The 27,995-nt window shown below is 40.5% G+C and overlaps 2 protein-coding genes across 6 annotated transcripts in view; one reads left to right on the top strand and one right to left on the bottom strand.

The window, feature by feature from the left end:
* Nucleotides 1–27,492, top strand: mtus2b (microtubule associated tumor suppressor candidate 2b). Of its 3 annotated transcripts, none has more exons than XM_042414845.1 (16): nucleotides 1–159; nucleotides 4,845–6,876; nucleotides 7,888–8,080; nucleotides 8,856–9,062; nucleotides 13,504–13,647; nucleotides 15,874–15,972; nucleotides 16,228–16,311; nucleotides 16,870–17,066; nucleotides 22,006–22,072; nucleotides 22,464–22,678; nucleotides 22,938–23,043; nucleotides 23,130–23,203; nucleotides 23,315–23,413; nucleotides 23,566–23,685; nucleotides 23,820–23,920; nucleotides 24,889–27,492. In XM_042414845.1, exons 2-16 carry the CDS (start codon nucleotides 5,068–5,070, stop codon nucleotides 25,094–25,096), a joined length of 3,723 nt encoding a protein of 1,240 aa, XP_042270779.1. In that variant the 5' UTR covers nucleotides 1–159; nucleotides 4,845–5,067; the 3' UTR covers nucleotides 25,097–27,492. The 3 variants fall into 3 exon arrangements, with proteins under 3 accessions (XP_042270779.1, XP_042270780.1, XP_042270781.1); XM_042414846.1 differs by having other exon boundaries at nucleotides 23,823–23,920; XM_042414847.1 differs by lacking the exon at nucleotides 16,228–16,311.
* stoml3a (stomatin (EPB72)-like 3a) overlaps nucleotides 27,485–27,995 on the bottom strand; it is an 8,000-nt gene continuing 7,489 nt past the window's right edge. For all 3 annotated transcript variants that reach the window (XM_042414848.1, XM_042414849.1, XM_042414850.1), the window contains one exon: nucleotides 27,485–27,969. In XM_042414848.1, coding sequence (XP_042270782.1) covers nucleotides 27,778–27,969 — 192 coding nt within the window. In that variant the 3' untranslated portion in view covers nucleotides 27,485–27,777. The remainder of the gene's footprint in view (nucleotides 27,970–27,995) is intronic.

A 27,995-nucleotide genomic window follows, 5' to 3' on the forward strand; every position in this document is an offset into this window, starting at 1 on the left:
CTGTGTTGGCATGGGCGTTGAGTCTCCTCTCCTCCCTGTTTTCCAGCGATGCTGCAGACTCTATCCTCTTCATCACGGCTAGAGCTGGATGTGTCCCTCCTTCCTCTTCCTCTCTTACCCTTCGAGCTCTTCACCAGCGGATTACCTGAACCCTAAACGGTAAGGACTTCCATTTTCAACACCGTGGAGGGCGGCTGTTCTCTCTCTCTCTCTCTCTCTCTCAATCTCAATCTCAGATCAACGGCAGTCCTAATTGGATTTATTGACACTGCTGCATCTGCTGGAGAGACTGCAGATGATCCTGTTGTTGCTGCTGTTTGTATATTAACGTTGTTATTTCCAAGTCATTGTGTAATTATTTCCAGGAGTGCAAATCACAGTGTAGCTGTTGCATACAGTCAAGCTGATAAAAAAAGGGGTAACCTCTCTATAGGTGGGCTCACCTCAGAGTGTGTGTTTGTGTGTGTGTGTTGGGGTCAGACCTTGCATTATGTTCTTTTCACCTCTGCTAATGTTTATTTTCTAGTGTCCTCCATGTGAAGAGCAGAGCAGCCTGTGCTTCCTCTGTTTTGTTCTGTTTGGGGAACATGTGTGTTCATGCACTTTATATTTAGAAACTGTAAAATGAGGAACAAGGCAGCATGCATTAAATGAATTGACACCAACAATAGTGAAGTGACTGTTTTCTGCCTGTGTGGTTTGAGTGACTTGAGGATTGTGGGCTTTTTCCTTACATTATGTAAGATGTCAGAGTCTCCACAGCTTCACAGGCCTTCATTATCTATCTGTGGAAGCTTGCTGATTACACTAATTTAACACAAAAGGCGTTAATATTACATATTTTTGCATTTACATAAGGTAAATGTACAGTATCATGTCACATGAACATGTTTCCGGTATGCATGTTGCCTCTGTGCTTGATGTGCCTTATTATACACACACACACACATACACACACACACACACCTTTGCTTCTTCAATTTGCCCAAGTCACAACAACGGGAGATCTTCTGTAAGCTTTGGTTGGCTACACAAAGAAGGCAGGCTCGCTGAAGCGTTAAAGTGGGAGGGAGACTGGTGCCTCCATTTTCATTCATCCTCAATATTTCATGAGGACTCTAGTTTAAGCATCAAGTGAAGCTTGGTGGACAAATGAAAGCCTGGCTCTGCTTCAAAAATTGGCCTGTTACAGTATAGTAGATCTAAAGATTTTTATCTCACAGAGAGAATCAAGTTGTTCGAGCACACACACAAGCACTCGAGCAAAGATGCACAGATTTCATAAGACGCCCTGATGAAGGTCTCGCTGCATATCAGGAGGCAGGTGGCAGGGTGAGTTGTTCAACAATGGGGGGATGGGGAAACATGTTCAGGGAAGCATGTTGTTGGGGAGAACATAAATTTCCTCAATGTCGCTCGTGCCATGATGGTGTCACAGCAGGAACATTATCAGCTGTTGCAGCAGCAGGGAAACCATGAATGGAAAAATACAAAGGAATACTAAAGGATAGAGGCGACAGGGTCAATGCAGGAATGAACTTATCACATTGACAGGCTGCATGGACATTTGTATATGGTGTGTGGGTGGAAATGGCACATGGGGTGGTAAAGGAAGTGAGGAAAATCACTTCAGTCACTCAGTCTACTTGCACTATTTCAGTCAGTAAAAGTGGAAGCATGCTGTTCTTTCTTGCCTGTACTATGATGTGCAGCACTCCAGAGATTTGTGAGGAGAAAGAGGTTGAAATAAATTAACAAGTTTAATTATCTCTGTAATGCTTTCATTTCATTTATACGAGAGACTGTGAAGCAGAAAATGATGAAATGCACTGAGTGAGAACACCGTCACTCACCAAATTGAGGCAGGTAGGAAAAAAAAAATCAAATCTCTTTCAGATGACTTGAAGCAAGCAAAGTTTATTTGTTTCTTTAACTTCCATTTGTTGTCATTTGCAGCTCCTAATATTATAATATCATATATATAATATTGAGTGTTCCCAAGTTTACCATTCTATTGGTAACCGAGTAATGTGCCGATGTGTGTCATATGATGTACAGGACTGTTGTATCCTTGCAGTGGTCTGCAGTACATCGATTTGGAGTCAGAAATCGATTTAAGGGATGGTGAAACAATCATGGCTGCAGCAGAACTGATCCTGTCACTAAACTGCAGCATCCGTCTTGAAACTTAATTTTTCCAATTTGTTATCGCTTGTCAGTGTGATATAAGAATCTGTCTTTAAGTGTAATCCGTTACTCGGTTACCCAGAGGGAGTTTTGTGGCTTTATGTGGTCAACCAGCAGCACAGTGACTATAGAGTACCTGATAGGGAGGCGGGGGGAGACGCAGGTGTAAAAGAACCTGATTCATTGGTCTCCGTTCTGCAGTGCAGGTGCTGAGACAGCGTTTAGTGTGTTAGCCTGTGCTGCGAAAAACAGAAATTGAAGTATTAAGACCGTCTTTGCATTTAATGGTTGAGTCCACCTCCAGAAAAGTAAAACTGAGAAAAGGAGAAAACAAGACTGTAGCCTGTATCTTTTGAAGTCATTAGTATTTCACCTCCTTGCTCTAAGCATGCAGCTTATTATCACACAACAACACAGTTTTATTTTCATAAGAAGGGAAATGAGATGACGTTTCCTGCTGTGTAAGTGAATTTATTAGGAGATACAGTAACTGTGGAGTGAAAGCATGAGGTGGAGCAGCAGTCAGTCAACTTTCATGCTAATCAGCCGATGAGTCTAACAAACAGACAAACAAAGAATTCACCAGTTCAGCTTTGCTTTTGCCCTGAGCTGTTTAAATGCTCTTCTATTTTCAGTCCTGGTGGTATCCTTTTTAGCAACAAATATTGCTGCATAACTGGAATAAAATAGCTTTTACTTACTTCTGTTTTTGTATTTTTGTGACATGAAATTAGAAACTAGACCCAAAACCTATCAAAGCCTTTTTTTTACAGTTATGACTACTTCAGTTGAAAAATGAGTGACATCAGGTGCTTTTTATGCTTGGAGGTTAATTTATGGTACCTTGCTGACATGACAACCAAAGCTGAATAACTACAGAGACGTGGCGAGGTGGGAACTTCATGTGCGGATGCTTTTGTGAGAAAGAGTCGCTGCCTGAGATCTGAGGGTCTGTCAGAGCTCTCTGTGCCGTACAAGAGTCCGCTCAGGAAATAGGTCAGTTGCAGACCTCCTTTATTATAAGCTTTTAGTTGACGAGATGAAGGGAAGCAGCAGAGAAGAAGCACCACTGATTTCTTCCAATTTGCAGTATGGGTCTAATCAGAAACCCTCTGTGCTAAATAGCAGAACAAGTGAACACACCTGCTGGCTTCTAATAATCACTGGGTGGTTTTAGCAATTAGTAAATGCAGTAATGCAGAGTGACCAGACTTTGGGTCCGTGTACAAAAAGACCTAAAATGTATTTTGACAGTCTTAAGCTCTTTGAACGTCCAAAGTAGTTCCCCTAATGATCTCAGCTGGGCAAGTCAGTCCCACATGCTCCTGACTCCTGGCATATTTTTTTCCACCCTAAGAGTTACACACCAGTATAATTTGGTCTTTGACCAGTTCCTCATGTGTTTTATTGGAGAGATCACTTGATATGGGACTAATGGTGCACTCCAGTGTGACAGGCACTTGCGGAAGTTATAAAATACACACAGAGAAAGTCAAATCACCATAGGAAAATCCTAAGGAAGAGAGCACCAGTAGTACTCAACAGTTCACAATGTGGCTCGTCATGAATGTTTTTACATGTGAACACTGCAAATGTGAACCCATTCATAGCTAATGTAGGAGCAAACAGGCTTAACTACCACCTGCTCCCTTCACAGCACAGCATGTCAGTGTCACAACCACATAGCTCCTCTTCAAGGACAACAAAAAGATGTTCTCATGTCAAACAGTGACATGCTGCTATATATGTTCTGGGATTGGTAGCATTTCATGTATTTACATGAGTATTTTAACTGTGAATGCAACAGTATGTAGTGACTGATGCCAAGGGAGAATGCTGGGGATTACAGAAATGTAGAACTGCCACAGAATGAAAGTGTTCTTGTTGTAGAGACGGTTGATAGTTGTAAAGAGACAATCCCAGAAAGTGATGGTTAAGAAGAAACTTAACCAAAACAAGCGGCCCCACAAGACACATATCAAAATCTTCATTGTCACATTAGTTCTCTCTCTGCTACAGTAGTCATAGCCCCAGTTGTAAGGTTTTGTTTGAAAGCCATGCAATCACACATGCAGGGCATCTGATACTGAATCAGACATTCTGTCACACAGATGTGAGAACATGTGTCACGTTGTTCCCAGTGACCTGATTTACTTCTTAGACTTACTCATAGACTGTATTGTTTCACTTGTTAAGTATAGGATTCAGTTACATGGTGTAAAATACACTTCAGATAAGGAAGAAGCCAGACTTGAGATTCAATTTCCTTATGAAGTTTCCTTTTCTAAATACATTTTAGAAGCTTTTGCATTTTAAAAAGGACTGGTCGTTTGAAAAAGTAGTGCCTTCTCACAGAGTTTGTGCCAGAAATTCTGGGCCTCCTGACAATAGTTCATTCAGGGCTCTGAAACAATAAATTAATATAATCTGGACATGTTCCAGGGTTTATCATGTTGTAAGGTGCTGTGATGTCACTGCTGAGTGATAAAGCCTGAAAAACAATTATCAATTCATAGTGACAGACTAAAGTAGACCGAAAATTAAGTGTTTACTGTATTTTGTTGGATTTTAGAAGAGCTTACATGTTAAATACTTTCTTGTCAAGTCATCTGTCATTTTGTTGATCTTTTTATTTGTTATCTATTGTTTTTATGCAGGATAAGGAACCCAGATGCAATGAAGATCCATCTTCCAAATTAGATATGATATTCAACGTTCGGATTACTGGCATACTGGAAAGAAATGTGAACATCAGTTCTAGGCTCCTGCTGCGCATTAAGACTCTTTGATGGGTAGACAGACTGTTTGGTAATTGATGACATGGATGACTGATTTTTAAAGTGCTCTTGAGCGCGGTGTAAACTCAGAGCTGTTTCCAAAATGTGCGAGCCCTTCGGCCAGGGGGAGTTAAGCAATAATAACCGGGAGGATGGTGAGCTGGCTGACGGTGATGCCAACGCAAATGATATCAGGACAGAGGATGGCAGGAGGACAGGTGATACCAGCACTCTGTCCGGGCTGATGACTGAAACAGCAGACCAAGATAAGGTCATCATCTGGGGTATGGACTCCCAGTGCGATGACCCCGAGCTGGCTGAGTTTGAGATGTTGGAGTGTCAGGAGCTGGAGGCGTACCTGGTGGAGGACGGAGAGGATTTTGTCGGGCTTGCAGAGCGCGAGGAGCTTCAAGATCAACCTTCCTCATGCAGCAAAGCCACAGTAAAACAGGGGACAGATAAAAAGAGCAAGGAAGAGAGGAAAACTATTCTACATGGTGCCAGTGAACAGGAATCCAGTCATGTATCTGAGAGCAGAGAAGTGTCCAGGACTGAGTTAAGTTCTGAAACTGATGTCTTTGTGTCCTGTCTGTCCACCATTTCAAGCATGGCAACTGCTATGGACACTGCTGGCAGGACACAAACAACAGACTCCTGGCACATTGCCTCTGGTCCGTACTCAACCATCTCAGAGGACCTGACTTTGGCTTCCCAGACTTGCAACACTATTTCCGAGAGAGAAAAGTCCTCTCAAAGAGCTGAACACCATTCCACCATTTCAGGAAAAAGCACAATACATCCAAAAAATGTGGATATGAATTTGAATTCAACAGTTCATTCAGAGGATGTCATATCAGAAGCACAAGTGAGCAATGTTCAGTGTAAGGTGCAAATTGAAGATGTCAATGAGAAGCACAGGAAGAACAATAACCAGCTAAATAAAACAGGGAATACTGTTTCATTAGAGGGAGGGTGTGATAGAGGAAGAAGCACTGAACATAAGGCTTTACCCATTGCAGAAGAAAGCAACACTAAAATGGATAAAAGCACACAAGCTGATGAGGCCCCCGATGTGAACTACAACCCACCCAAAACAGGTACAAAGGGGACTCAGTCATCAATTGAATCCAAAGCCATAAAGAAACAAGTACCATTTGATAACACAATGAAGAAACAAAACTCTTTTGACAAGGGTGTTAAAAAACAGCCTTCGTTTGAGAATACTTTAAAGAAGCAGCTCTCTTTTGATAACACTTTAAAAAAGCAGGGCTCTTTTGAGAACATCGTCAACTCCAGCTCTTCTAGTCTAGAGAGGAGGAAGCCATGGGGAAGCCCTAGTCGACCAGCAACTCCTTCTTCCCCCAAAACTACCTCCTGTTCGCCCAAGAGACGACCTCCTGGTTCTCCAGCCAAGGTTCAGGGCGTCAGGGCACTGAGCTTGGAGCGCAGCAGCTCCCCTCAGAGAGTTTTAAGTCAAACAATCAAACCACCAAGTAAGACAAATTTGAGCAGTGGCATCCCAAAACCTGTCATGTCTCAGCAGAGGGAGCCTGAAGCCAGGAGGTCTTCTCCTCCTCAGAAACCCAAAAACGTCCGACCAAAAATCATCACCTATGTTCGGAAAAATCCTCAAGCAAAACCACAAACTGCAGATGCCCCACTCGAAGCCTCTACGCACCCACTTAGACTGTCTTCATACTCTAGCCCACCAGCTCATAAAGATCCGAAAGTTGGTCCTCAACCCAAAGTCGCACCGGTGCTATGTTCCTCCAACTTGCTGTTTGACAAATATCGCCAGGAAATGCAGAGGTCTGGGTCAGGGTTGAAGCCTCCGAGCAGCACAGGCTCTCATTCTCTGAGCGGGAAGTCGGACAGCTCACGTGAGGAGGTGACTGAGAAATATCATCAGGAGGTGAGAAAATGTTGTTTTGATATAATGTATTCACATGACAGAGCTGCATGTCATTATTGGTTGAAGCTTTATCAAAATAAAAATAGCATTTTTTTTCTTTTTTGACCTTTAAAGGACAGGTTCACAACTTTTCAAGTGTGTCTTAAAACAACCGTCAGGTGCCTGTGTGAACACTGACAGAGATTTTCCTCGCTGTAATCATTCCTCCTGTTCATACTGGCCTTCCCTTCAAATGTGCTTTCAATGTAAGTGATGGAGGACAAAATCCACAGTGTGTCCACACAGTCATTTTGTGCAAAAAATGCATTTAAAAGTTTATCTGAAGCTTATATGAGGCTTCAGCAGTCTGAGTTAGTCATATCAAGTGGATATCTGCCACATTTACAGTCTTTTTAGCATCAAATTCCCTCTTTGTGTTTCCTCAGACAGTGTTCCCCTGTTGAACTGCGGGGGAAGTACTTGATTTAACAAATTTGGACAGCTGAAGCTTCATATAAGCTTCAGATAAACTTTTAAATACATTTTTGCAAAGAAGAAGGCTTGTGGATTTTGGCCCCCATCACTTACATTGTAAGTGCATTATGAAGGGATCCTCTAATGGCCAGTATGAACAGGAAGAATGATTATTGCAAGAAAAACCTATTTTAATGTTCATTTGGGAACTTGACTATTGTTTTAAGACAGAAAAATTGTGAACCCATCCTTTAATTGTGAAGAACCAAGGTATGTGCATCTAAACAGTAATGCTAGCATTGCAAGTTCTAGTTGCCAAATGCAGAAGAGGTCAGTTTATTTTAACTTTACTTTTATCCATATCTGAGACTTGTTGCAGAAACAGGCTATCAGTGACCTCTCTGTGACTGTTGGGACAAATCTGCGGGGTGATGGGATGCTCTTTGCTGTTACCGCCAAAACTATATCATATCATCTTATTGCCATCAGAAGAAATCATATTTGTCATGACAGTGACTGGATGATCCAATCAACTGAATCGGTAATGTCTCTCAACAGCATGTTTCCCAAGACGGAGGCAGTGTCTACCGCTCCCCCAGAGCTCTTAGACCTCAGCTGGGGTTAGGGGCGGTTACTAGGCAGCCTGCAGCGAAGACAAGAGTTCAGCAGACAGGCCAAAGGTCAGCACAAGGCCTGAGCCAGTCTGCTCAGGCAGCTGGAGCGTCCACTCAAGGTCACCAGGACCCGACAGGTGAGATGGCTTCCTGCTGTCAGAACAGGTTAAAAGAGAAATTTATTTAGCGGTAGGGCAAACACTCTGCCCACTTCAAATAAGGGAACACAAAAGCTCATTTAACATATTGTTTACGTCTGTGCTCATGTTGTTAAAAAAAAGTGTTAGACTATTATGGGAAAATAATTTTATAGGAGATTTCTCTGCATACTTTTTGTGCACATCCCCTTGTCGTGGAGCTGCAGAGAAGTTATCCTTACCCTAGTTTTACCCTAGTTTACTTCTGTCATGCTTATGGATGAGGCTCGGCTTTTGGCACTTAAACTCTCTTTGAAGTGCAAAGTATTTGATAGCAGCGTTACTCACATATCCTAACAACTTGCATTGCATATTTTTACCTGCTCACTTCATAAACCACAATCTAACCAGCTTTTTTTTTTACTCCACAGCAGATTTGACTCAGTCCTCTGAATATTCCTTTTCAAGATACTAGTGCTATTATTTATATCAGAAGACAAAATCACATTGGGTTTTGGTTTGTCATTACAATCAATAGGAGTCACTAACTGTGCAGCTACAGTTTGAGTAAAACTAGGATCCTGAATTTATTTCTGGTCAGAGCTGATAGGGACTTTACTGGTAAATTGAGTCAGTGAACTTCATTAAAAGATTGATTCTTACGCTTCCAAGTTGACTTAAAGCATTCTGTTGTGATTAAATGATAAGATCAGTGCTTAAATTATGATTCACCCACTGCTACTGTAATATCGCATGTTCTCCCATCTACCTCTAGGAGAGCAAAGGAGGTCAGGTCCAGAGGCCTCCCCCAAGAGCCTCCTGCTCAAACCAGGCCAGTCTGGTCTCCGTCCTCCAGGCTTCTCTGCCCTGCCAGCTGCCCGTCTGGCTTCCTTCGGCTTCGTCCGGAGCTCAAGTGTCTCGTCTGTGTCCAGCAACCAATCTAACGACAGCAGTCACAGCGATCCTTGCCGACCCTCTCAGCGTGAGTTACGCTCCGTCTACCTCAGCTTAACATTCGACAGACTGAAGAGAGTCTCAGACATCAAGCAGATGATGTTCAATCTGATTAAAATGATACTCCACATTTGTGCTTTATCCCAGATACATCTCCTCATTAGTTCACTGGCAGTAGTGGCTGCTCCTACTATCCTCAGTTACTATAGTAACGGCCACTCGCTTCCTTTAATTCTTTCATTCATTTATAAAAAGTCAGCGCTGAGAGCTGCTGCACTACAGAACCTTTGATGCAAAAATCTTAAAAGTCACTCTCATCTCCTCCCTCCGCCGTCTCTCTTCAGCCTGCATACTGCAGCATTTTATCTAGATCAGATCCTGGTGCTCAGTCTGACGCCACCTCTCATAAGCTTCCTGCAGCCTTCATTTAGAGAAATCAGTGATGTATGTAAAACTCAGTTGACAAACTGATTATCTCTGCAGGTAATAGAGATAGAGATAGAAAAATGTGAACAAGCTGGGAAGTTAAGACTTAAAAAAGAGAATTATTACAGAGAAAGTATTTACTGAATATAAGCATTTACCATTTATTGTCTGAAAAATGGTTAGACATACAATAAAAAAATCCTGTTTCCCCTCCTGTGTTGTGACATTTATGAAAGAAAGAGGGACGAATTCAAACAGGAATCACTCTTAGTTTATATAAACCGATCCAAATCAGATAAAATGTATTTAAACCATCCAAAATATATACCCGTAGAAAAGCTGCTTTGTAAAATCGAGCGCATTAAAAGCACAAGTGGGTCTGTGGCATCTGTAATGAGTGCACTGATTGGCAGACATGATGATGAGTTAATGCTGTCCTCTGCTCAAGTGTCACTACATTTGTTTCAGTAGACAGCTGGGGAGCTTCTGACTGCTGACTCTCCCTGCTCACCACTTTTTTGTCTTCTACCGACCTGCTGCTGCTGGTACAGGCAGGATCCTCAGACTGGAAGAAAAAAAAAAGAAAACAGCTGTTGTCTTTTGCAGGGTGCGCCCCCCAGCCTCAGCCTCAGCAACTACTTCACATGTCTGCAGCAGTCTCCTCTTTCCTATTTATAATCTCTGAAATGGAAAAAGTGGTGCCGGCAGCTATAGTATGTGTCGAAAAGAGAGTCAGGGTGTGGTATGACTGCATAATTTGTGATGCTGATTTTACCCTGGTCACCTCTGACCAGCCTGTGAATCCCCTCCTCAAACTTTAAGTGCATTCAGGCCAGATAATGATCTCTCTTTCCGCTTCAGCATCCATCAAAAAAAGGCTCTAATGTACACTTTACTTGGTTATTTTGTACCATTTTTAACACTCATTCTTCAAAAAACAGCCACAGCTCAAGATGATAACCTGCAGTCATGTAAGTGTGGCCTGATCTGTCTTTTACCGGCATTGTTGTCTTTGTTTGTTAGCTTCTCTGTTGTTCCATTATCATGAATTTGTAAGCCTATTTCAAATTCACATGTATTCTTTTCAACAAAAAAATGTAATGCTAGTTATGCTGCTGTGAATAGATGGGTGTCTACCAGATAGTAAATCAGTTGGGGGTAGCTCAGACAGCATATACATGACTGGCAGCATGCATGGCAGTGTTTCCCTTCAGGCTGTTGGCTCAGACAGCGCTGCTCTATTAGTATGCCGCCGTATGCCTCGAATGTAGCCACACTCAATCGGGGATGCACTCCACCACAACATTGTGACTGGGAGTGAGAACGTCCTCGTAAGAGTAGCCGATGCTATGATGAATTCATCTGTCCAGTTAACTCGGTGGGAGCCTTTTATGAGCGCACAGAATGCTCATGTGTCATTCATGCTGTACGCTACTTGGCTGGCAAGCAGCAGGATTCCTGTGTGTTTGGAGATACAGTTTGTCTGTCAACACTGAGGGTGGAGTTGTAGTCACAGTAGATGAAACAGAAAAAAATCATTGTGACATGGTATGAATATTGTACAGTAAGCCTCTATTTCAGTTTTTGCCCGCTCGACTGTGTGAATCAATCAGGAAAAAAGACACTATTTTCCTTCAAAGTGTATATGACCAATATGGTGACTGAAAGGGTTTTTTTGTTTTTGATCTTTTTGATCAAAAGAAAACTGAGGTGTAACAGTGTACACATTTTTACTGTAGTTTTACTCCCTGCTTTTTCACAAAGAGTTTAAAAAATGTGCTTCTCAGTCCAGTTAAAAAGTCATTTGTTGTCTAAAATGATGCTTGATTGATATGATCTCCCACAATGTGCATCATTACAGAGTTCACACTTGTTTCTTACCGCAGTTACTCAGATCCAGATTGAACCTTTGTAGCATCTTGTGTTTTTAATCCTGCCACTTCCAAATTGCTAATAAAAAAAAGAATGGTATCAAACTAATCTGACAAAAAGAAGAAATTACAAATAATCAACATTATTCTTACGATATCTTTTCTGAATTTATATACAGCACCGGTCAAAAGTTGGGACACACCTTTTCACTTGAATGACAAAGTGTGTCCAAACTTTTGACTGGTGCTGTTTTTCAAAAACTTTAATCACCAAGGTAAATGAACTTCATTGAGGAATGCAGATAGATAAAGGGAGATTATTGGGAAATGGACGATATGAGAATTGTACATTCAGTAGACGTGATAGGAAGGATGTGAAGGATACGCTTGATTGCAAATGAAAGACCAAAAAGATTAGTATGTATTCTTGACCTGTCTGTTCTCGCTTGTTGTGAATTAGTCACCTGCGGAGTCGAGTCGTTCCTGCTTCTTGCTGGTGTAACACTTATCACTGATCACAGGAGGCTGGCAGCAGGAGAAGGATTTATTCTGAACATGCAGGCTAGAAACAATCGTTCACCAGTATGAGTCAGCCTCTAACCGTCTCCCCTCAGCCAATGTGATACCTTGTCCAGCCTGCATTTGGAAAAAAAAAAAATGGAGGCTGCTGACTATCTCAGGTAAATTCACTCTATTGCAGTGAGTTCCCACTGGAGATCTCACACAGGCTGTGAGCATTTTGACATCAGAAGTGATTTTGTGTTTTTGGTGATACACCGTCAAAGAAGCTACTGTAACGTGAACATTAAAGCAAAAATCTTTTAAACGTCTGCCCTTTTTTTCATTAATTCCTTTTTGCTCTGCATGCATAAATTCAATTAGATTAAAAATTTGCCTAAAGATGCACACTGGAACTGTCAGTATACTGTATGTTTCAGCACAACAGCTCTGTGTTTCATCTGTGATTTCAGGCACCTTGAACCATCTTCTGACTTATCTGGATACTGTATGTTAACTGTGAGTCTCAGATCAGAATAGTGTTACTTTAATTCAAGGGCACAAGCCTGTTCTTCTTTCCTCTGACAGAGTGCTGAGTTACCTATAGGTGCAGCTTGTGTCAGCACTGTTATTGATTGAGGAGCTGAATTTTTCATGATAAGTAATTGGAGCTATCGGATTTGCAACACTTTTACTGACGAAGTAAACCTAAATGCTGGATAGTCTAATGTACTAATAAATATGGAGGGAATGTTTGTTCTTGGTGATGTTTTTCCATTGGACTACTCGTTGCTATGGCCTCAGTTTGTCTATGAATCAAAGCCTTTCATTTCTGCAGAGAGCTAGAGGCGTAATAACAGCTGTTATGAATAATTAAAATGTTTTCAGCATCCTGCTTTTTGCTAGTCCTGGTGAATTTCTGCAGTTAAGAAAAATTACTCTCCAAGGAAAAGTAGTGATATTCTGATACTTGATCCTTAAAATACAAAAGAAAGACACAATAGTAAAATCACTGACCTGCTGTATCAAGGATCATGTGATACCTTTCAGTTTTTCTGTCACTGGTGAGGATACTCTGGACAAAACATTTTCAAACAGGCTGTCAGCATTCGCTCAGTATTACCAAACCAAATTAAAGTCTTGATTATTAGAAACAAGACCCAGTGTGAGAAGTACAATATCAAGAGCATAATTATCAGGTCAGATTGCGTACTAATTTCATAGTGTTAATACCAATTCACAGTCTTCTCCGGGAAACGTCTTACGAAATTATTAACAAATTGCAAGTACTGTTAGAAGTGTTTTTGCAGTCTGTGCAGCCAAATGTAGCCCAATACTTTTCCATCCACTGAGATGTAGGCTGGTGGTCAGTGTGTGGTTCAGTCACCACTTCATTGATGTGAGGCAATTATGCAAACGTATGTATGTATATAAGCCAAATTCCCTTTAGATTCTCTGTTAAATGTCTATCAAAATGATTATCAACACTACTTACTCATGCCTGCCAACTATATCAGTTTCACGTTGTGAGAAAATCAGGGTGGGTTGTTTTTTTTTAAATATAGAACATATTTTTACATGTTCATACATGTCGATACACTAAATTTGAAACCTGATAAAGCCACTGTCACTGATGTCATTCCTCTGTTCTTTGACATCGTTCCCACTCTGCAGATCCCAGCAGTGGCAGCGATGACACACCTCTCCACAAAGCCACAGCTGCCCCTAGTGAATCTTCCTATGGTCAGAGCCGCCCTCAACCTCCCAACGCCCCCAGCCTGCAGCGACGCTCTCTGCCACCGCACTGCTCCCCACTCGGTAAGTCCCTGCAACACTCAGCTGGTTGAAACAAGCATTCGGTGCTCTATTTTTGATTACATGTGTATGCGGTGTTGGTGCTGTCTCATGGAACAACATACTTGTACTGTAGCTGTTTCCACACCTCCCTATTCAAGGTCACTCCGTCTGGTGATCACATGACCCCTGAGATTGGATGTGCGAGTGTGTGCTGGCAGGGTGTCAGAGGGTGGTGGCAGGTGGAATGCAAGAATGTAAAAGCAGACTGCTGTCAGCACTGATCATAGACTTGACTTCACTTGTTGGTATTCATTGCACAGCAAGTGTCAGGGGAAACTGTCTCTGTAATGACAGTATTGCAACACCTTTAGCATATAATTTACAGACATTTGAAATTGCTTTACCTTATTAAGGTAACTGAATTGCATAATAGAGCAGGAAGACAGTTGGAGTAGTTCACAGATGCTGACAGAGTGTAATTGGACATTTCTTCTCTGTACGTCTTGCTAGTAGTTTCATTGTACTATTCTGCGCTTTGTCTAAAAGTGGACTGACCATAATAGTGTTGCTGAGGCAGAAATTGGGCTATTTATGTTTTTTAGTGCTGAGGTCTGGAAGTGGTTTTAAATGTCAGATGCTCAAGCTAGTATAAAATTTAAGTATGTTTAAACGGCTTCGTTGACATCTCACCTTTCTTGCCGGCAGGTTTTCAACGAAGGGAAACCAGAATTAAAATGTAAATTACAGTACCAGTCAAACGTTTGCACACACCTTCCCATTCACTTAAATGAGAAAACATGTCCAAACGTTTGACTGGTACTGTATATTCAACAATCTGAAAAAAGGCCACTTTAAAGCTGTTTGTATAATCTATTTGTTCAAGGCAAAGATAAATACGCTGACTCCCATTACAAACATTACTTAACATTTCATCTACGAGGTCTTTGTCAGAGCATTATGCCCTTTTTGTTTGTGTGTAAAATGCAAAAATTATGTCCATCTGTGTTACACTGAGTTGCCTCTGTGAGATGCCTTAAAATGAACAGAATAAATAGCACATCTGTCTCCTCCTGCACGTATTTATACAAAACAAGTTTATTTATTTATGCAGTCCTTTAACACAAGAAAATGTCTTTAAAAAAAGGTCTTTACGGGTAAAACAGGGACATTTACAAAATGAGTATTTCTGTATTTAACATAATAATAAAAACTGCAAAACTGAGCCAGATGAACGTGAGGCTGAGCTGGATCTTTTTTTCTTTCAGTGGCTAGAGTGTCTTTAACCACAGCTATTTTTATAAAGAAATGTCTCTACAAAGCTCTTTTACAGTGATGAAGATTCTAGGGCACTGTGATTGAGTGTGCCCTTAGCATCCATTGTTCATCTCACTTTCCCTTTGGGGGATTAACATTTGAAGAATAGAAATTCGGAATGAGGGATTATTTACCCCAAACTGAGACCTTCTGTAACATATCTTAAATGTTGCCTAGCATTGCGTCACAGCAGTGATACTGTAGCATATTCTCTGCTGATGTAGGCGTCTTTGTTGTTAGTTAGTGCACCTTTGTGCCTGTGTTGGCATCTTTGCAGAAAGTGTGATGTTTCAGCAACATCCAGTGGTCACAGAGTGTACTACTATGAGAGGCTGATCCTCCTGCCAGAGAATCTGTGTGAAGTGGAGCAGCAACTCCAGCTAGTGGTCACTTTACCACACTGTACCGCACTTTATCTTTTCTCACATTTTGTCAGCAGTTCAACCAAACAGTGTGATGTTTCAGTCTTATTATTATTATTATCATCTCACATCCCTTCAAACCTCCAGGAGGTTCACACAGAACATGCTGAGTTGCAGAATCAAACATTTACAATATGCAGTAGCACTCAAATGACCTTGAAGTACTCATGCATGTAAATTACTATATATAACAGTAGTGGAAGTATTTGTATCTTTTAAGTAAAAGCAGTGATACCATAGTGTAAAAATACACTATTACAAATACAAGTACAGGAGTATTATCAGCAAAATGTACTTGGAGTATCAAAATTTATGAGTTTTTTCACTAAAAGGCAGAGCAGTAGAAGTATGAAGTAGTATAAAATAGAGAAAACCTTAAATGGACTAAGCTACTTTCCTCCACTGATTTCACATAATATTTATGAGAGAAAGAATAAAAAGGTGCATTTTTTTTGCTCTTCCACTATTCGTATTATAAAAAAAAATAGTAACATACTTCTTTACTACACAGCTTCTCGGAAGGAGGCACAAAAGGACCCGGAGGCTGCACTGCCACCAAAGTCCTCCCCTAAAAGGTTTGCAGTGGTTTCACCCAAGCCTCAGTCCCCTGGTAAGACTTAACATATCATATTACAGCATGTGTGTGTGTGTGTGTGTGTGTGTACATGTGACATTACTGTGTACACATCGATCAGATATTATGTGTTTGGTTTGTTCCAATGTGGTACAAAAGCAGGAAGCAGTAGTCAGAAGTGCAACATTTTCAGCATGTATTGTGTCCTCAAAATGTGCAGTCATTCTCTCTCTCTCTCTCGCTCTTTCTCTCTCTCTCTCTCTCTCTCTTTCTCCTACACTTCATTACAAGACCCATGGCAGCCTGCTGTTGTCATAGCGACGGGCTACAGTAGCTTTAATGCTAGGATGGCTCCTCCAGCAGTAATCCTGCTGGGTTAGATTGCCAACAACAAGTCAGCATTTTGTCCTTTACTCAGAGACCAGTCAGACAGAATATCGGCTGGTAGAGTTCCAGTGCAGGAGAACTGCACACATAATGCACTCGTACTGGGATTGATTGGTCTGAACAGTGAACAGACTTGAGTAACAGTAAGTTGGAAAGACTATTAATGCATGAGGGAGGATATAAACCACCAATCTGAGAGCGTAAACCAATTAAAATTATTTGCAGTGTAACTCAGTTATTGCTAATTAGGCTGCAGCTAATCATGACTGTCATTATCAATTAAGCTGTTGATTATTTTTCCTATAATTGTTTAAATTATGTCAAAAATGATTTTTAAAAAAAGTAGTGCAATATTGAACACAAGCAGAAGTTTCCAAACCACAGATGACATTTCATGATCGCTGATTAGTCAGAACAATCCAAAAAGTCTTCTTTCCACATTAGGAAAAGATTAATTATTGTGTATACATATGATTTCATCAAGTCTCTTATGATTGAAGATATTGCAGTATGTTTTGTTCATCCTTCTGTTCTCTGTTTCTGCAGTTCGTGGGCGGACAGCAGCAGTCCATGGTGGTGTTCGGACTGAAAGGGTCCAGGAGTTGGACCGGGCTCTGATCCAGCAGTTGCGTGAGCGCTGTGAGCAGCAGGACCTGCAGCTGCAGAGCCTCCAGGCCCAGTTAAAGAAGGCCTCCCTGTGCCTGGACGTTTTCACCATCACCACTCAGCACTTCTGTCACAAGGTAGGCTACAGCAAACCTCGGGGACCTCACCAGGGTTCACAAGCTAGAAGATTTGGTCTTGCTTTTACTTTGAGAGCAACATAAAAGCGTTTACAATCAATTTAATTTGGTGTATCTTTGCTTTAGAGCTGCGCTGAAGAAAAATAAAGTTTTCCAGTCTAAATAACAAAACAAGGCTGCAGCCGGTATCACATCCCCTTCTTCTCCTCCTCCCTTTATGGAAGAAATGGGAGGAAACTAGGAAACTTCACAGGACATATTTAATGTTTACTGGAATGGATGGATTGATTAGCTAAAGCAAGTTTCAAATCTCTGCAAGTTGTTTTTCATGCCACACTGAAATGAACAGAAACACTGACTCATGAAAGTTGGTACATAAATCTGCTTATATAATGTGATGCCTTAAAAATGGTTGGCAAAGTATTCACAATTCACAAACGGGCTAAAACGTGATCGTTTAGTCTCATGCAAACACACAAAATCCGTATCCTTTGCTTAAAAGTGTGAATCATGGTTAATCTGGCTAATAATTCATTTTGCAGCCTTCTTTTGAATCTAGAGAGTGAAAGCTACATCAGGCTTCAGGTTGCAACTACAAAGTGTGATGCATCCACTTGTACAAGTGACACCTGTAGCATCTGGCTTTTGTTGTTAGTATTACTTTATTCACAAAGCCAGACACTTGCTTTAAAGCCTGACTGCGGTGGCCTTTTGAATATTTTGGGGACGACTTTGAAGCTGCAGGATATTCAGTAAAACAGATTTCAAAAGGTTTTTCAAGCTTGAACTAAAAGAATTTGTTTCTGGTGCATTAAAGCCTCTTATACATTCAAGTGTATGTGGACATGCATGAGACAGAGCTATGGTTGACTCAGTGGGATGTAAACACAGTATTCTCCTGTTGTGTAAGGTAATCCCTGCAACCGCCACAAAGTCAAAATCAAACATATTCTTTCTTATACGTCTTATATTCTGCTTCCCAAAGCTAGATGAAGTACTTGTTTCTTGTCCTTTCCTCTTGGTCCTCTGCTTCTTTTTCATCCATTTCCCAGCCCCACCCACACGCTCTGCTCCACAGTGGGATATGATTAATGAGATTAGAGCTGCCTGCCTCAGCCTGGCTGTGCTTTTAGTTTGACTGATTGTCAGACACGAGCGGAATACCCACTAAGGTCTGACGACATTGAAATATACTGTATTCATCTGAGATATATCTGCAAATGAGGACTGCCACTGCCGACTTGGTTTTCAAGTCGGCAGTGTGAGTGTTTTATCAGGATTTTTTTTGTGTGTGTGTGTTTCTTGTCTTAAATGATCTTCAAGGATTTTCAGATATAGGATTTTGATAGACAGCCTTAAATGTTTGTTTGTTTCCTGTCCAGTTTTGATGGGATAAAGCAAGTCAATTATCCAATATTGGTAAAAAATATTTTATTTGTGCTGTCAGATGTTCTGATAGGTCTGTGTTGGCTCAGATACTTTGGTCATACATCTCTCTAAACTCTGGATTTGAAGGAGTGTGCAAGCAGTGACAATATATGTTGATGAAGTTTGTATTCAGATGGATTGAAGTAACATTGAAAGGACTGATATTCTACTGAATGAGAATCATCAGATTTTAGGTGTTTTATACATGTGTTGATTGAGCTGTTAAATTTTTTTCAAGAAACTTAATATCCAAAGATATTATCTGGACATTATTGCCTCAGTCAGAACTATGTAGAATGAATTAATTTCCATTAAGCGTGTCTGTGTGTGTGTGTTCTATACGTATTGAAATGCCTGCATGTAGCTATTCTTCCCTGTGCTGAGTAACAGAGCAGATAATTGGCCACTTATTGATCATCTCCCTCCCCCATCTTCTCCTGCTACACTCTTTTCGTTTTTTCTCAAAGATGCAAAAGACCGTACATGTGTGTGTGTGTGTGTCTGTGTGTGTGTGTGTGTTGCTGCCTGCCATGCGTGTGAATGTGATATAGAGCGTATTGGTGGGGGTTTAAGGGGTGGGCAGGCAGAACTGGGCTGGGGCTGGCAGTCTTTGTTCCAGCAGGGATAAACGTCGGTCGCAAACCAGGAAACGAGGTGAGGCTTCGGTTATCCCGTCTCTCCTCCCCTCTCCTTCCTCCTCCGCTTGGCTCCCTCCCCCTCTTTCTCTCTTTCTGTATCTTTCTGGCACTTGCATCTGTCACTGCTGCCTCCCTAGCCGGCTCAGGGATGCTGCTGTCTGTTAGCATAGTATGGGCCATTGCTGCTGTAGGCATTTCCTCCCTCTGCGCTGTCTGGACCAAACGGTAAAGCCAGCATCTTCTGCAGGCAGCAGGCTTGTTTCAGCACCGAGGATTCCTTTTATGTATGTGTGGTTGTGCGCATGTGTGTGTGTTTGCTGGTGGGAGTGGGTGGGGGCTGTCTGAGTGTTTCTGTCTATGTGAGCATTATATTCACTTGTTTCCTAGTGACAGAGCCAGTGGAGAAAGTGGAAAGCTGTGCATGAATATGCTGAGTCAAAGCAGGCTTGTCTGTCGCACTGTCCCTCTTTCTATTCTCTTAGAGTTTGCAGGGATGTTACATAACACACTATTGCTGCTGTGCTATATTCTTACACTTTTTTTTTTTCTATTTTAGTGTGTATATTGTGTCCTTACTGCATGTATGCTGGTTACGCTTAGGATGTATTATCCCCTTGTTTACCTGGTAGTGCTGCATTTCTTATCTCCGAGAAGTCACGTGTTTGGTCTCCATACTGTAGTTACAGAGTCTGGTTGTCAACAGGACAAAAACATAAAACATGAAGCTGGACTGATTGCATGGTTTCAGATTTTGGAGAGGTTAATTAACTCATTATCTCCTTGAGAATGCTTGCTATAAAAAGCCATATTTATTCTTTTCCAGAAGGTCAAATCGATTGAGAAGATTGTTACAGAATTAACAACAACAACGTGTTTGATAATCCATTAATTGTTTGTGATTTATAGCATGAAAAATGCCAATCATCAGGTAGTTCCTGCTTTTCAAATGTGAAGATTTTCTGCTTTTCTTTGTTTTATTTCATTGTAAATATAATATCCTTTGCTTTAGGACTTTAGGTCAGACCTATCAAGCAATTTGAAGATGTAACATCTGGCATTCTGGTTATTTATGATGGTCGTTTTCACTATTTTCTGCCTGCTACAGACCAAAGGATTAATCAATGAATTACAAAAATGATCAACAGCATTACTGATAATGGAAATAATCATTAGTTGCAGCCCTAAAAATGGATTATGTTACCTTGGTGAGGGATGAACATCAGATTAGAAAATTAGGATGCATGTCACATTCTGTAACTCCCCGGAGATCCCAGTGGGGGGGCGTCTGGGCAGGACAGAGGGAATGATGGGTAGGAGCAGAGGTGGAGCTGAGCAGTAAGCAATGAAAAAAGCCGCTGACCATCCTTCTTCCCGCGTGAGGTCACTGCAGTCTCTCCCTGATGACCGTATGTTCCAAGCATAACCTTTTAGGGCGATGACATCACTACTGCCGAGACATACTGTATACTATCTCATACATATTTTACCTGCTGCTCTCTGACTCTCTTTGTTCCTTGTGAGCACATGAGCTTCGTGAGCTTTGCTTGATCTGGAAGCAACAACGCGTGTAGCCATCTTACTTCATGTTTAGAGCTGTGATCAATAGTAATTTAACTGTACGGCGTGTCTGCCTCCGCGAGTAAGATGTGCTTTGAGGTTGTCACATCATGATGAGTCCCCGGTGGATAGTGGAGAAGCCTTTGAGCTGTAAGTGTTGGCTTTTTCTTTTTAAAATATTAACTTTTTTTTGATTGTTGATTCTTGCAGGATGATGTGAAGACTTAAGCTTGCTTTTCTGATCTATAGTGAACTAGATGATGCACTGACACAAAATTGTTGTACCACACAGAAAGTGGTGCGTATTTTTGTCTGATGAATGATAAAAATGAAATTTACTACCATCCCTTGTGTACTGCTTGGATCTACTGTGATTTGTGAGCCCCAGGCAGCACACAGTTGTTTATCATCTAACATTATCAAAAGTGCAACAGAATGCATCTGTGGCAAATTATCACATAGAGCTTTTATTGTCATGTTTGTCATTAAATCATCGGCTCAGCCAACCTCATGTGAATGACTACCAGAGGAGAGACAACATGAGAAGTTGTAATTTTTTTAATTCAATGAGAGGAGATACTGTAGAAAGTGCTGGAGTTTGGTTTGTTAAAGGTACAGTTTGCTTTGTGGTTACTGCGAATTGGTTAAAACGTGTTTGTGCTGTTACTGTATAAGGATGAATGTCCACTGTTACAAAACATAAGCATGGTCAGAATTAAAGATTGTCAGGCTGCTTTCCATATGAACATACTGTGCGCGCGTGTGTGTGTGTGTGGTGGATTAACACCAAGATATCTAGTAGGAATGTCCTTTTGGTCTGTAAACCATCTAATGCACATATACCTGCAATATTCTGGGTTAAATCTATTTTCTGATTTCAGCCTTCCTTTTTTAAAACCAATAAATAAAAAATGCCATGAAAATAATCTTAAAAGTGCAGCACAACAGCACCACAAACTGAATCCTCCAAACATCATCAGATCAAACCACAATGTCTTTAAAACAGCTTCAATTAAAAACTGCAACCCTCATAAAGGTAGGAGGGCTGTTGTATTAGACAGCATGAGTTTTAACTAGGTGTACTTAATAAACTGGCAACTGAGTACATAACAATATCAAAAATAGCTCTTTTAAATATTGTGTGATGCTAATTTCAATCATATAGCTGAATCATATTCAGCTTCACCGGACTTGTGCCAGAACTGTCACATTAATTTGACTATCTGGGTCACAGCAGTACTGAATCTGTTTGTAAGAAATCCATGTGTACCGTTCCGAGGTTTTTCACTTCACTGCTGTATGTGTTTGCATTTCAGAATGAGAGTGCTATTGTGAAAGAGAGGGAACTGTCCCTAGAGCTCGCCAGAATCAGGGATGAAGTGGGTAAGTGGGATACAGCGTGACAGATATGGCACTACAGGGAGGAGTGCAGTGAGTCACTCTTACCTCACAGCGTATCATGTATAATACAGAACTACCAGCACAGAGAGGAACATGTGTCCCATGGGACTCCACTCTGCTGATGAAAGTCTGGATTTAGTGCAAGATTGAACACCATTTATCAGACACTGTAATAACGTTGCCCTGTTGTCATTGTATATATCAACATCCAGACATTATAATACAACAGTAATGATAATGGACCAATAAATCAAGAGTTAAATTAACTTTGGCATGCTGTATCTTCTTGAGACGAAAGTCTTTTTTTGTGCTTAGTCCGTGACCCAAATTTTGGATCAAGTGAAGGAAACTTCACCTCTTCATTATGTTCCAGCTTTCAGTGTTGCACACTGGGAGCAACTGCAGCAGGAGAAGGAGGAACTGGAGCGGCGTTTTGAGGCTGAGCTGCAGGGATTGCGCGCTCAGCAGCAAAAGGAGCTGGGAGCGCTGGAGGAGCGGCTGAAGGCACAGCATACGGCTGAGTCCAAGAGCCTGCAGGCCCAACAACGCGCTGAGCTGGAGGAGCTACGGGTCAAACAGCAGGAGCAGGTGTGTCATTTTCATCCGCTGAGAAGTAAAGGATGTTATGTCACTGCTGTTGCTGTGTATAAAACTTCCAATGAAACCTTGCATCATCCTCACATATTCTAAATATCCCCTGTATATATCAGCTACTAGCAGCTTAAAAGCAAATCTTTAAGTACCACAATGAGCACTCTAGAAACTTTGGATGTACAGTCAACTCATGGAAGTAAAATAAAATTATAATACATTTTTGTAACTGTTCATTATCTCCATCTTGGCTCAGATTGAGGAGATGTTTGAGGACCATGAGGAGTCCTTGATGGAGATGGAGACGGCTCACAATGACACGCTGGCCACTCTGCAGGAGGAGCATGCCAGGACTGTGAAAAGTATGAACCAGTAAAATGACTCTCCTTTTACTGGCTCACTCTTCTGCAGGTCAAAATACTAATAATGTTTGTTTTTCTTGTGTCAGATCTGAAGATGGCCCACGAACAGCAGAAGAAGTCTCTGGAGGAGGAGTTTGAAAAGATCAGATTGTCTCTGCAGGTTAATGGTTCCTCCTCCTGATGATTTATGTTTTCTAAAGATATACAGTATGATACATTTTGTGGTCAGTGACAGTGACTAACAAGTTCATAATGTCTGTTTGCTGACCAGGACCAGGTGGACACGCTGACATTTCAGAACCATAGCCTTCGAGACCGAGCAAAGCGCTTTGAAGAAGCTCTACGAAAGAGCACAGATGAACAGATAGTGGTAACTGCTGCATGATACAGTACAGAGAAATATGTCGGCAACTTTGGTGACAATGGCAGGAAAGATCTTGAGAAATTTTGTTTGCTTGCAATGTTTGTTGGCTCTAAAGATTGATGATGATGGTTTTCACTGATACTGTCTGCTGTTTGTAGGATGCTTTGGCACCATATCAACACATTGAGGAGGACCTGAAGAGTCTGAAAGAAGTGCTGGAGATGAAGAATCAACAAATCCATCAACAGGAACTGAAGATTACAGAGCTGGAGAAAATAGTAGGCTTAAAATTTCGGACTTTTCTTTAGATCTGTTTGGTTGTTTTTTTGTGTTTTTGTATGTGTTTCACTAATTATAGATTTCATCATTTGAAGAATTTAATGTCGTGCACATTTTCCTCTCTGTTTTTGAGCAGGCTGAAAAGAATGTGTACCTGGAGGAGAGAGTGCAGGTGTTACAGCAGCAGAATGAGGACCTGAAGGAAAGAATAGACAAGAACCTTGCTGTGTCCAGGTCAGATTGCACAAATGCATACTGATGCAGATTTAAGACCAAGTTAAAACCAGTACAATTAAATGAGCTTAAACTCCTAATATTGATACAACTGTAAGAAAAGAAGAAAAAAGTTGTTATTGTGATAACATTGTTATAATACCTTGTTATTAAAGCATGTTTATTTTTTTCTGGATGTGTTACTTTTGTAATGTATCCAGTAATGTTGTTGGTGGTTTTATTCTTATTTTAACTCTGGTATCGCAGTGACTTTACAGTTTTAAATATAACTCTAGTTCGTGTCACTACAGTATGACTCTCTGACCACTCATAATGACATTATGGAAAAAATGGAAAATTCGTGCTTCCTACAAGAAAAAATGTAATGCAGCTTCCCTTCAACTTGAACATTCAAATGGACAAGATACAGTCATCTGGTGTCACAGTGGCCTGCACTGTAAATGCTGAATTATTATAAAAAATATTTTATGTTAACTGAATTTCAGGAGTTAGATCATGATCAAAAGTTCCCATAATGACTTTTAACAACCCAAATAGGATGGGTTATACTGTATTTGCAGAACAATAGAGAGAGTTTAGAACGAGCACAAACATACTGAATAAAATATATCTTGTGGCAACATTTAATTATAGATAATGCATAATGAATGCATCTACTTTTTGCTCATTACCTTCTGAAAAACATACACTTCCAAAAAAACGAACAAAGCAATCTAATACTTGTGTTTTCTTTTCATTATTGCAAAATCTAAATCTACCCAAACACATCTATGGTAAACAGCTAAACCTGGAATATAAAGTTAAATAGTATTTTACATTCAACAAAGAAAATCTTTGTCGAGTTTCAATTTGCTTTCCTGTTTTTTTATCTATAACTGTAACCTTGCAGCTGGAAACCTGACTTCAGTCTTCAAAAGGAACGCAGCACTAGTTCGTGGTATTTATGTTTGAACTTTTGTCCCTATCAGGCAACTCTCTGAGGAGAATGCCAACTTGCAAGTGAACGTGGAGAAGGAGAGCAACGAGAAGAAGCGGTTGAGCCGCACCAATGAGGAACTGCTGTGGCGTCTTCAGACAGGCGAGCTGAGCCCTCGTATGTCCCCCAGCTCCTCCCCCATCCATCGACCCCCCTCTGGACCAGGCTCACCTGCCCGTCCGCACTCCTACCATCAATGACATTCTCAATGGAAGCTCTTGTATCAAACATTTTCTTTTATCTGGCATTGGACGCCCTGATTATTTTTTAACTATTTGTTGAATGTTCCTCTCCATTTAAAGTGTAGGATTTTACACAATCTAGATGGACAGACTCATGTTAGTTTGTCTCATAGGAAATGCCGCACGCCTGTGTGATGCGTTTCCAAAGCCAAACCCAAGGAATTTTAATCTCTGACGTAAAGAATTGTATTAATGATCACACCTCTTGTTGTTCAAAGGGAATTCTCTGCTGTCCACTTTTTTCTATTCTACATGAAAACCCCTCAAAACAGATGCACTGCAAGGCTGCAGTAGATGAAAGACCTGGTCATTGTAGACTTCAGAGAGCAGGATCAGACTCACGGTGCCTCATTTCCATGTTTTCGCCTCCATCTCCATCTCCACCTTCTCATCCAGCGCTCAGGATGATGGATGTACGAGACATAGCGAGCATCAAAAGTGCAACAACTAACACAAGAAGCGCCTTTGCCGTCCATTCTCTTCCACCAGCAACGTCTATCAAGGCACAGGAAATACTTTGAGTAAAATCACAAAATCCTAATTGAAATATTTCATATGTCAGGAGTGTATGAATGACTACCTAGCCAATTTAACCTCAGTCATCCACCCTACTTTCTCCATCAACAGCTAGATATTAGCGTCGACCCGAAATGTATGATTACAACAACATAACAACTCATAAATCCATTGAACTGCCAACAAAGTATGACTATATTATGGATTTCCATTTGTAAAAACTGTACATGTATTGCTCTCTTTAAAGCATGTTCTGTCTTCCGGTTATATCAACTTTATTTTAGGATTACCTACAGTGTGATGATATGAAGTAGAAGGGTGAATGGGCAACACAAGTTACCTCCTATTTCTAATAAATCAGAGCAGGATCTATTGAAATCAATATAACTAATAGATCAATACGTAATTATACAATTCACGCATAAACTTATCTCATATTTTTCATGTGAGATGGTGCCCCTCAAGAAAGTATTACCATTTCCTACTAAACAAAAGTGCACAACAGTTCACCATGTACTGTAGCTGTCATCTCTGGAGTTAATTGCAGCAAAATTAGCCATAAATGGTGCAGAAACTGCAGTTCTTGTTAAAATGTATTAACCTGTACACATTTAAGTCCAACATCTGTTCATTATGTTCCATTCGTACAATTTAACATTACCAATTTGTATTTTTTTCTGCACTTTCTTTAAGTGTTACTTATCATCGCTCATGCAGCCGACTGGCATTGTTGCTGTTTTCTGAATTGCTGATTAACTGAGTTGTTTTCTGTGTTGTTTGAATTACACCACAGGAAAAAAAACAACAACTCATGAGCAAATGTAATGAAAAAACACTATTATGGCTTCCAAACTTTCCGTTTGTACCGCCAATTGACTTTTAGCAGAATTTCTGATGAGAAAAAAATCCTAAATTTGACAAATAGTTTAATCAAAATAAGAATGAATCTCTGCAAGCTGTTACCTCATTTCTCATTGTAGAGAATAATCTCAGGCAAATTAGGATTCATCAAAGGGAAGCAACTGCCGTAACTTGGTTGACAGGATTTTGTATTAGTTGTATTTTTTTTTTTTAAAGTTACGCACATGTTTATGTAACCATTCAGCTCAACTGTCTTGTTTTGCAAGATATCCTTTGTACAACATTATTTTGGATGTAGAGAATATGTGTAAATATTTTAAAGAGCAAAGAGCGGTCAGCAAATATATGAAATAGGTTGGAGTAATATTACTTTATTATAATGATAGAATATCCCCCCTGACACATAAAATGTGGAAATCTGCTCAAACAGGTATTTGGTTGTAGGTGAGTTGCATTTGCTGTTATGACAGTAAGTTGATTATGTTCAACTTGGTGTTCTTTACTATTTTCTGAAAGGTAGTGGAAATGATATTTCTCTCCATCAGGTATTCCGATTGCACTGATTGCCTCTGTGTCCTGTGGACATGACCCAGTACTCATTTACTGAATGTTTGTTCGACGTGAGAATAAGCGTTTTTGTTTACAGTTTACATCCAATGTCAGAGCAGGTTGATGTATCATGTAGCTGTTAGTACTTCTGTTGATTGTTTACAGGACTTCTGTTGTAAAGATTGTATTCAGTATTTCAGAAACCCACGGATACGTTTATATGAAAGCATGTCTTTATAAGGTTGTTGTGCTTGATTTTTTGTTTTTACATTTCTTGTGCATTTCATATATCTATTTATTTGTCCTCCTCCAGAACTGCAACTGTAGCTTAGCTGGTTAAAATAATTGTGATCAGTGATGAGACACTAATGTCCATACTGTATATGTTGCACTTTGTATTTAAGTATTAAAACACATTAAGAAAATAAGTGTGCAAAAGTGAGAGTTGGTGTGGATATACCTTTAATACATAATCATTCTACTTTATTTTTGCCATTCATATATATGGTGCCAAGACATAGAGCTCTTCCTTTGCTGTAGTAAAAACAGAATACATTTTATGTTTCAGAAGTGCAAATCAGCAATAAACATGCAGGGGTCATATCAAAAAGAGATACCACTGTAGCTTATAACAGTAATAATAACAATATAACTATAATAACGGTACAAATCTGACTGAATGTAGCTTTTATATGACTTGAAATTTAAATTCATCACTTCCTCTGTATGAAATTCTGCAACATATCTATAGGCAGAGGGAAGACGATGGTGGAGTTCTTCTCTGCTGCGATGGTGTTGAGCGTCTGCAGGTATCGTAGTTGGAGGCCAGAGGGTGACTCAGAGATTACCAGAGAGGCCTCTTTCAGAGCCCTGGAGGCTTTCATCTCTCCCTCCGCAGCAATGATCTGAAACACAGACAGACAAACAACAT

Source organism: Thunnus maccoyii, chromosome 6 (genome assembly GCF_910596095.1).
Source record: "Thunnus maccoyii chromosome 6, fThuMac1.1, whole genome shotgun sequence".
NCBI classification, from domain to species: Eukaryota; Metazoa; Chordata; class Actinopteri; order Scombriformes; family Scombridae; genus Thunnus; species Thunnus maccoyii.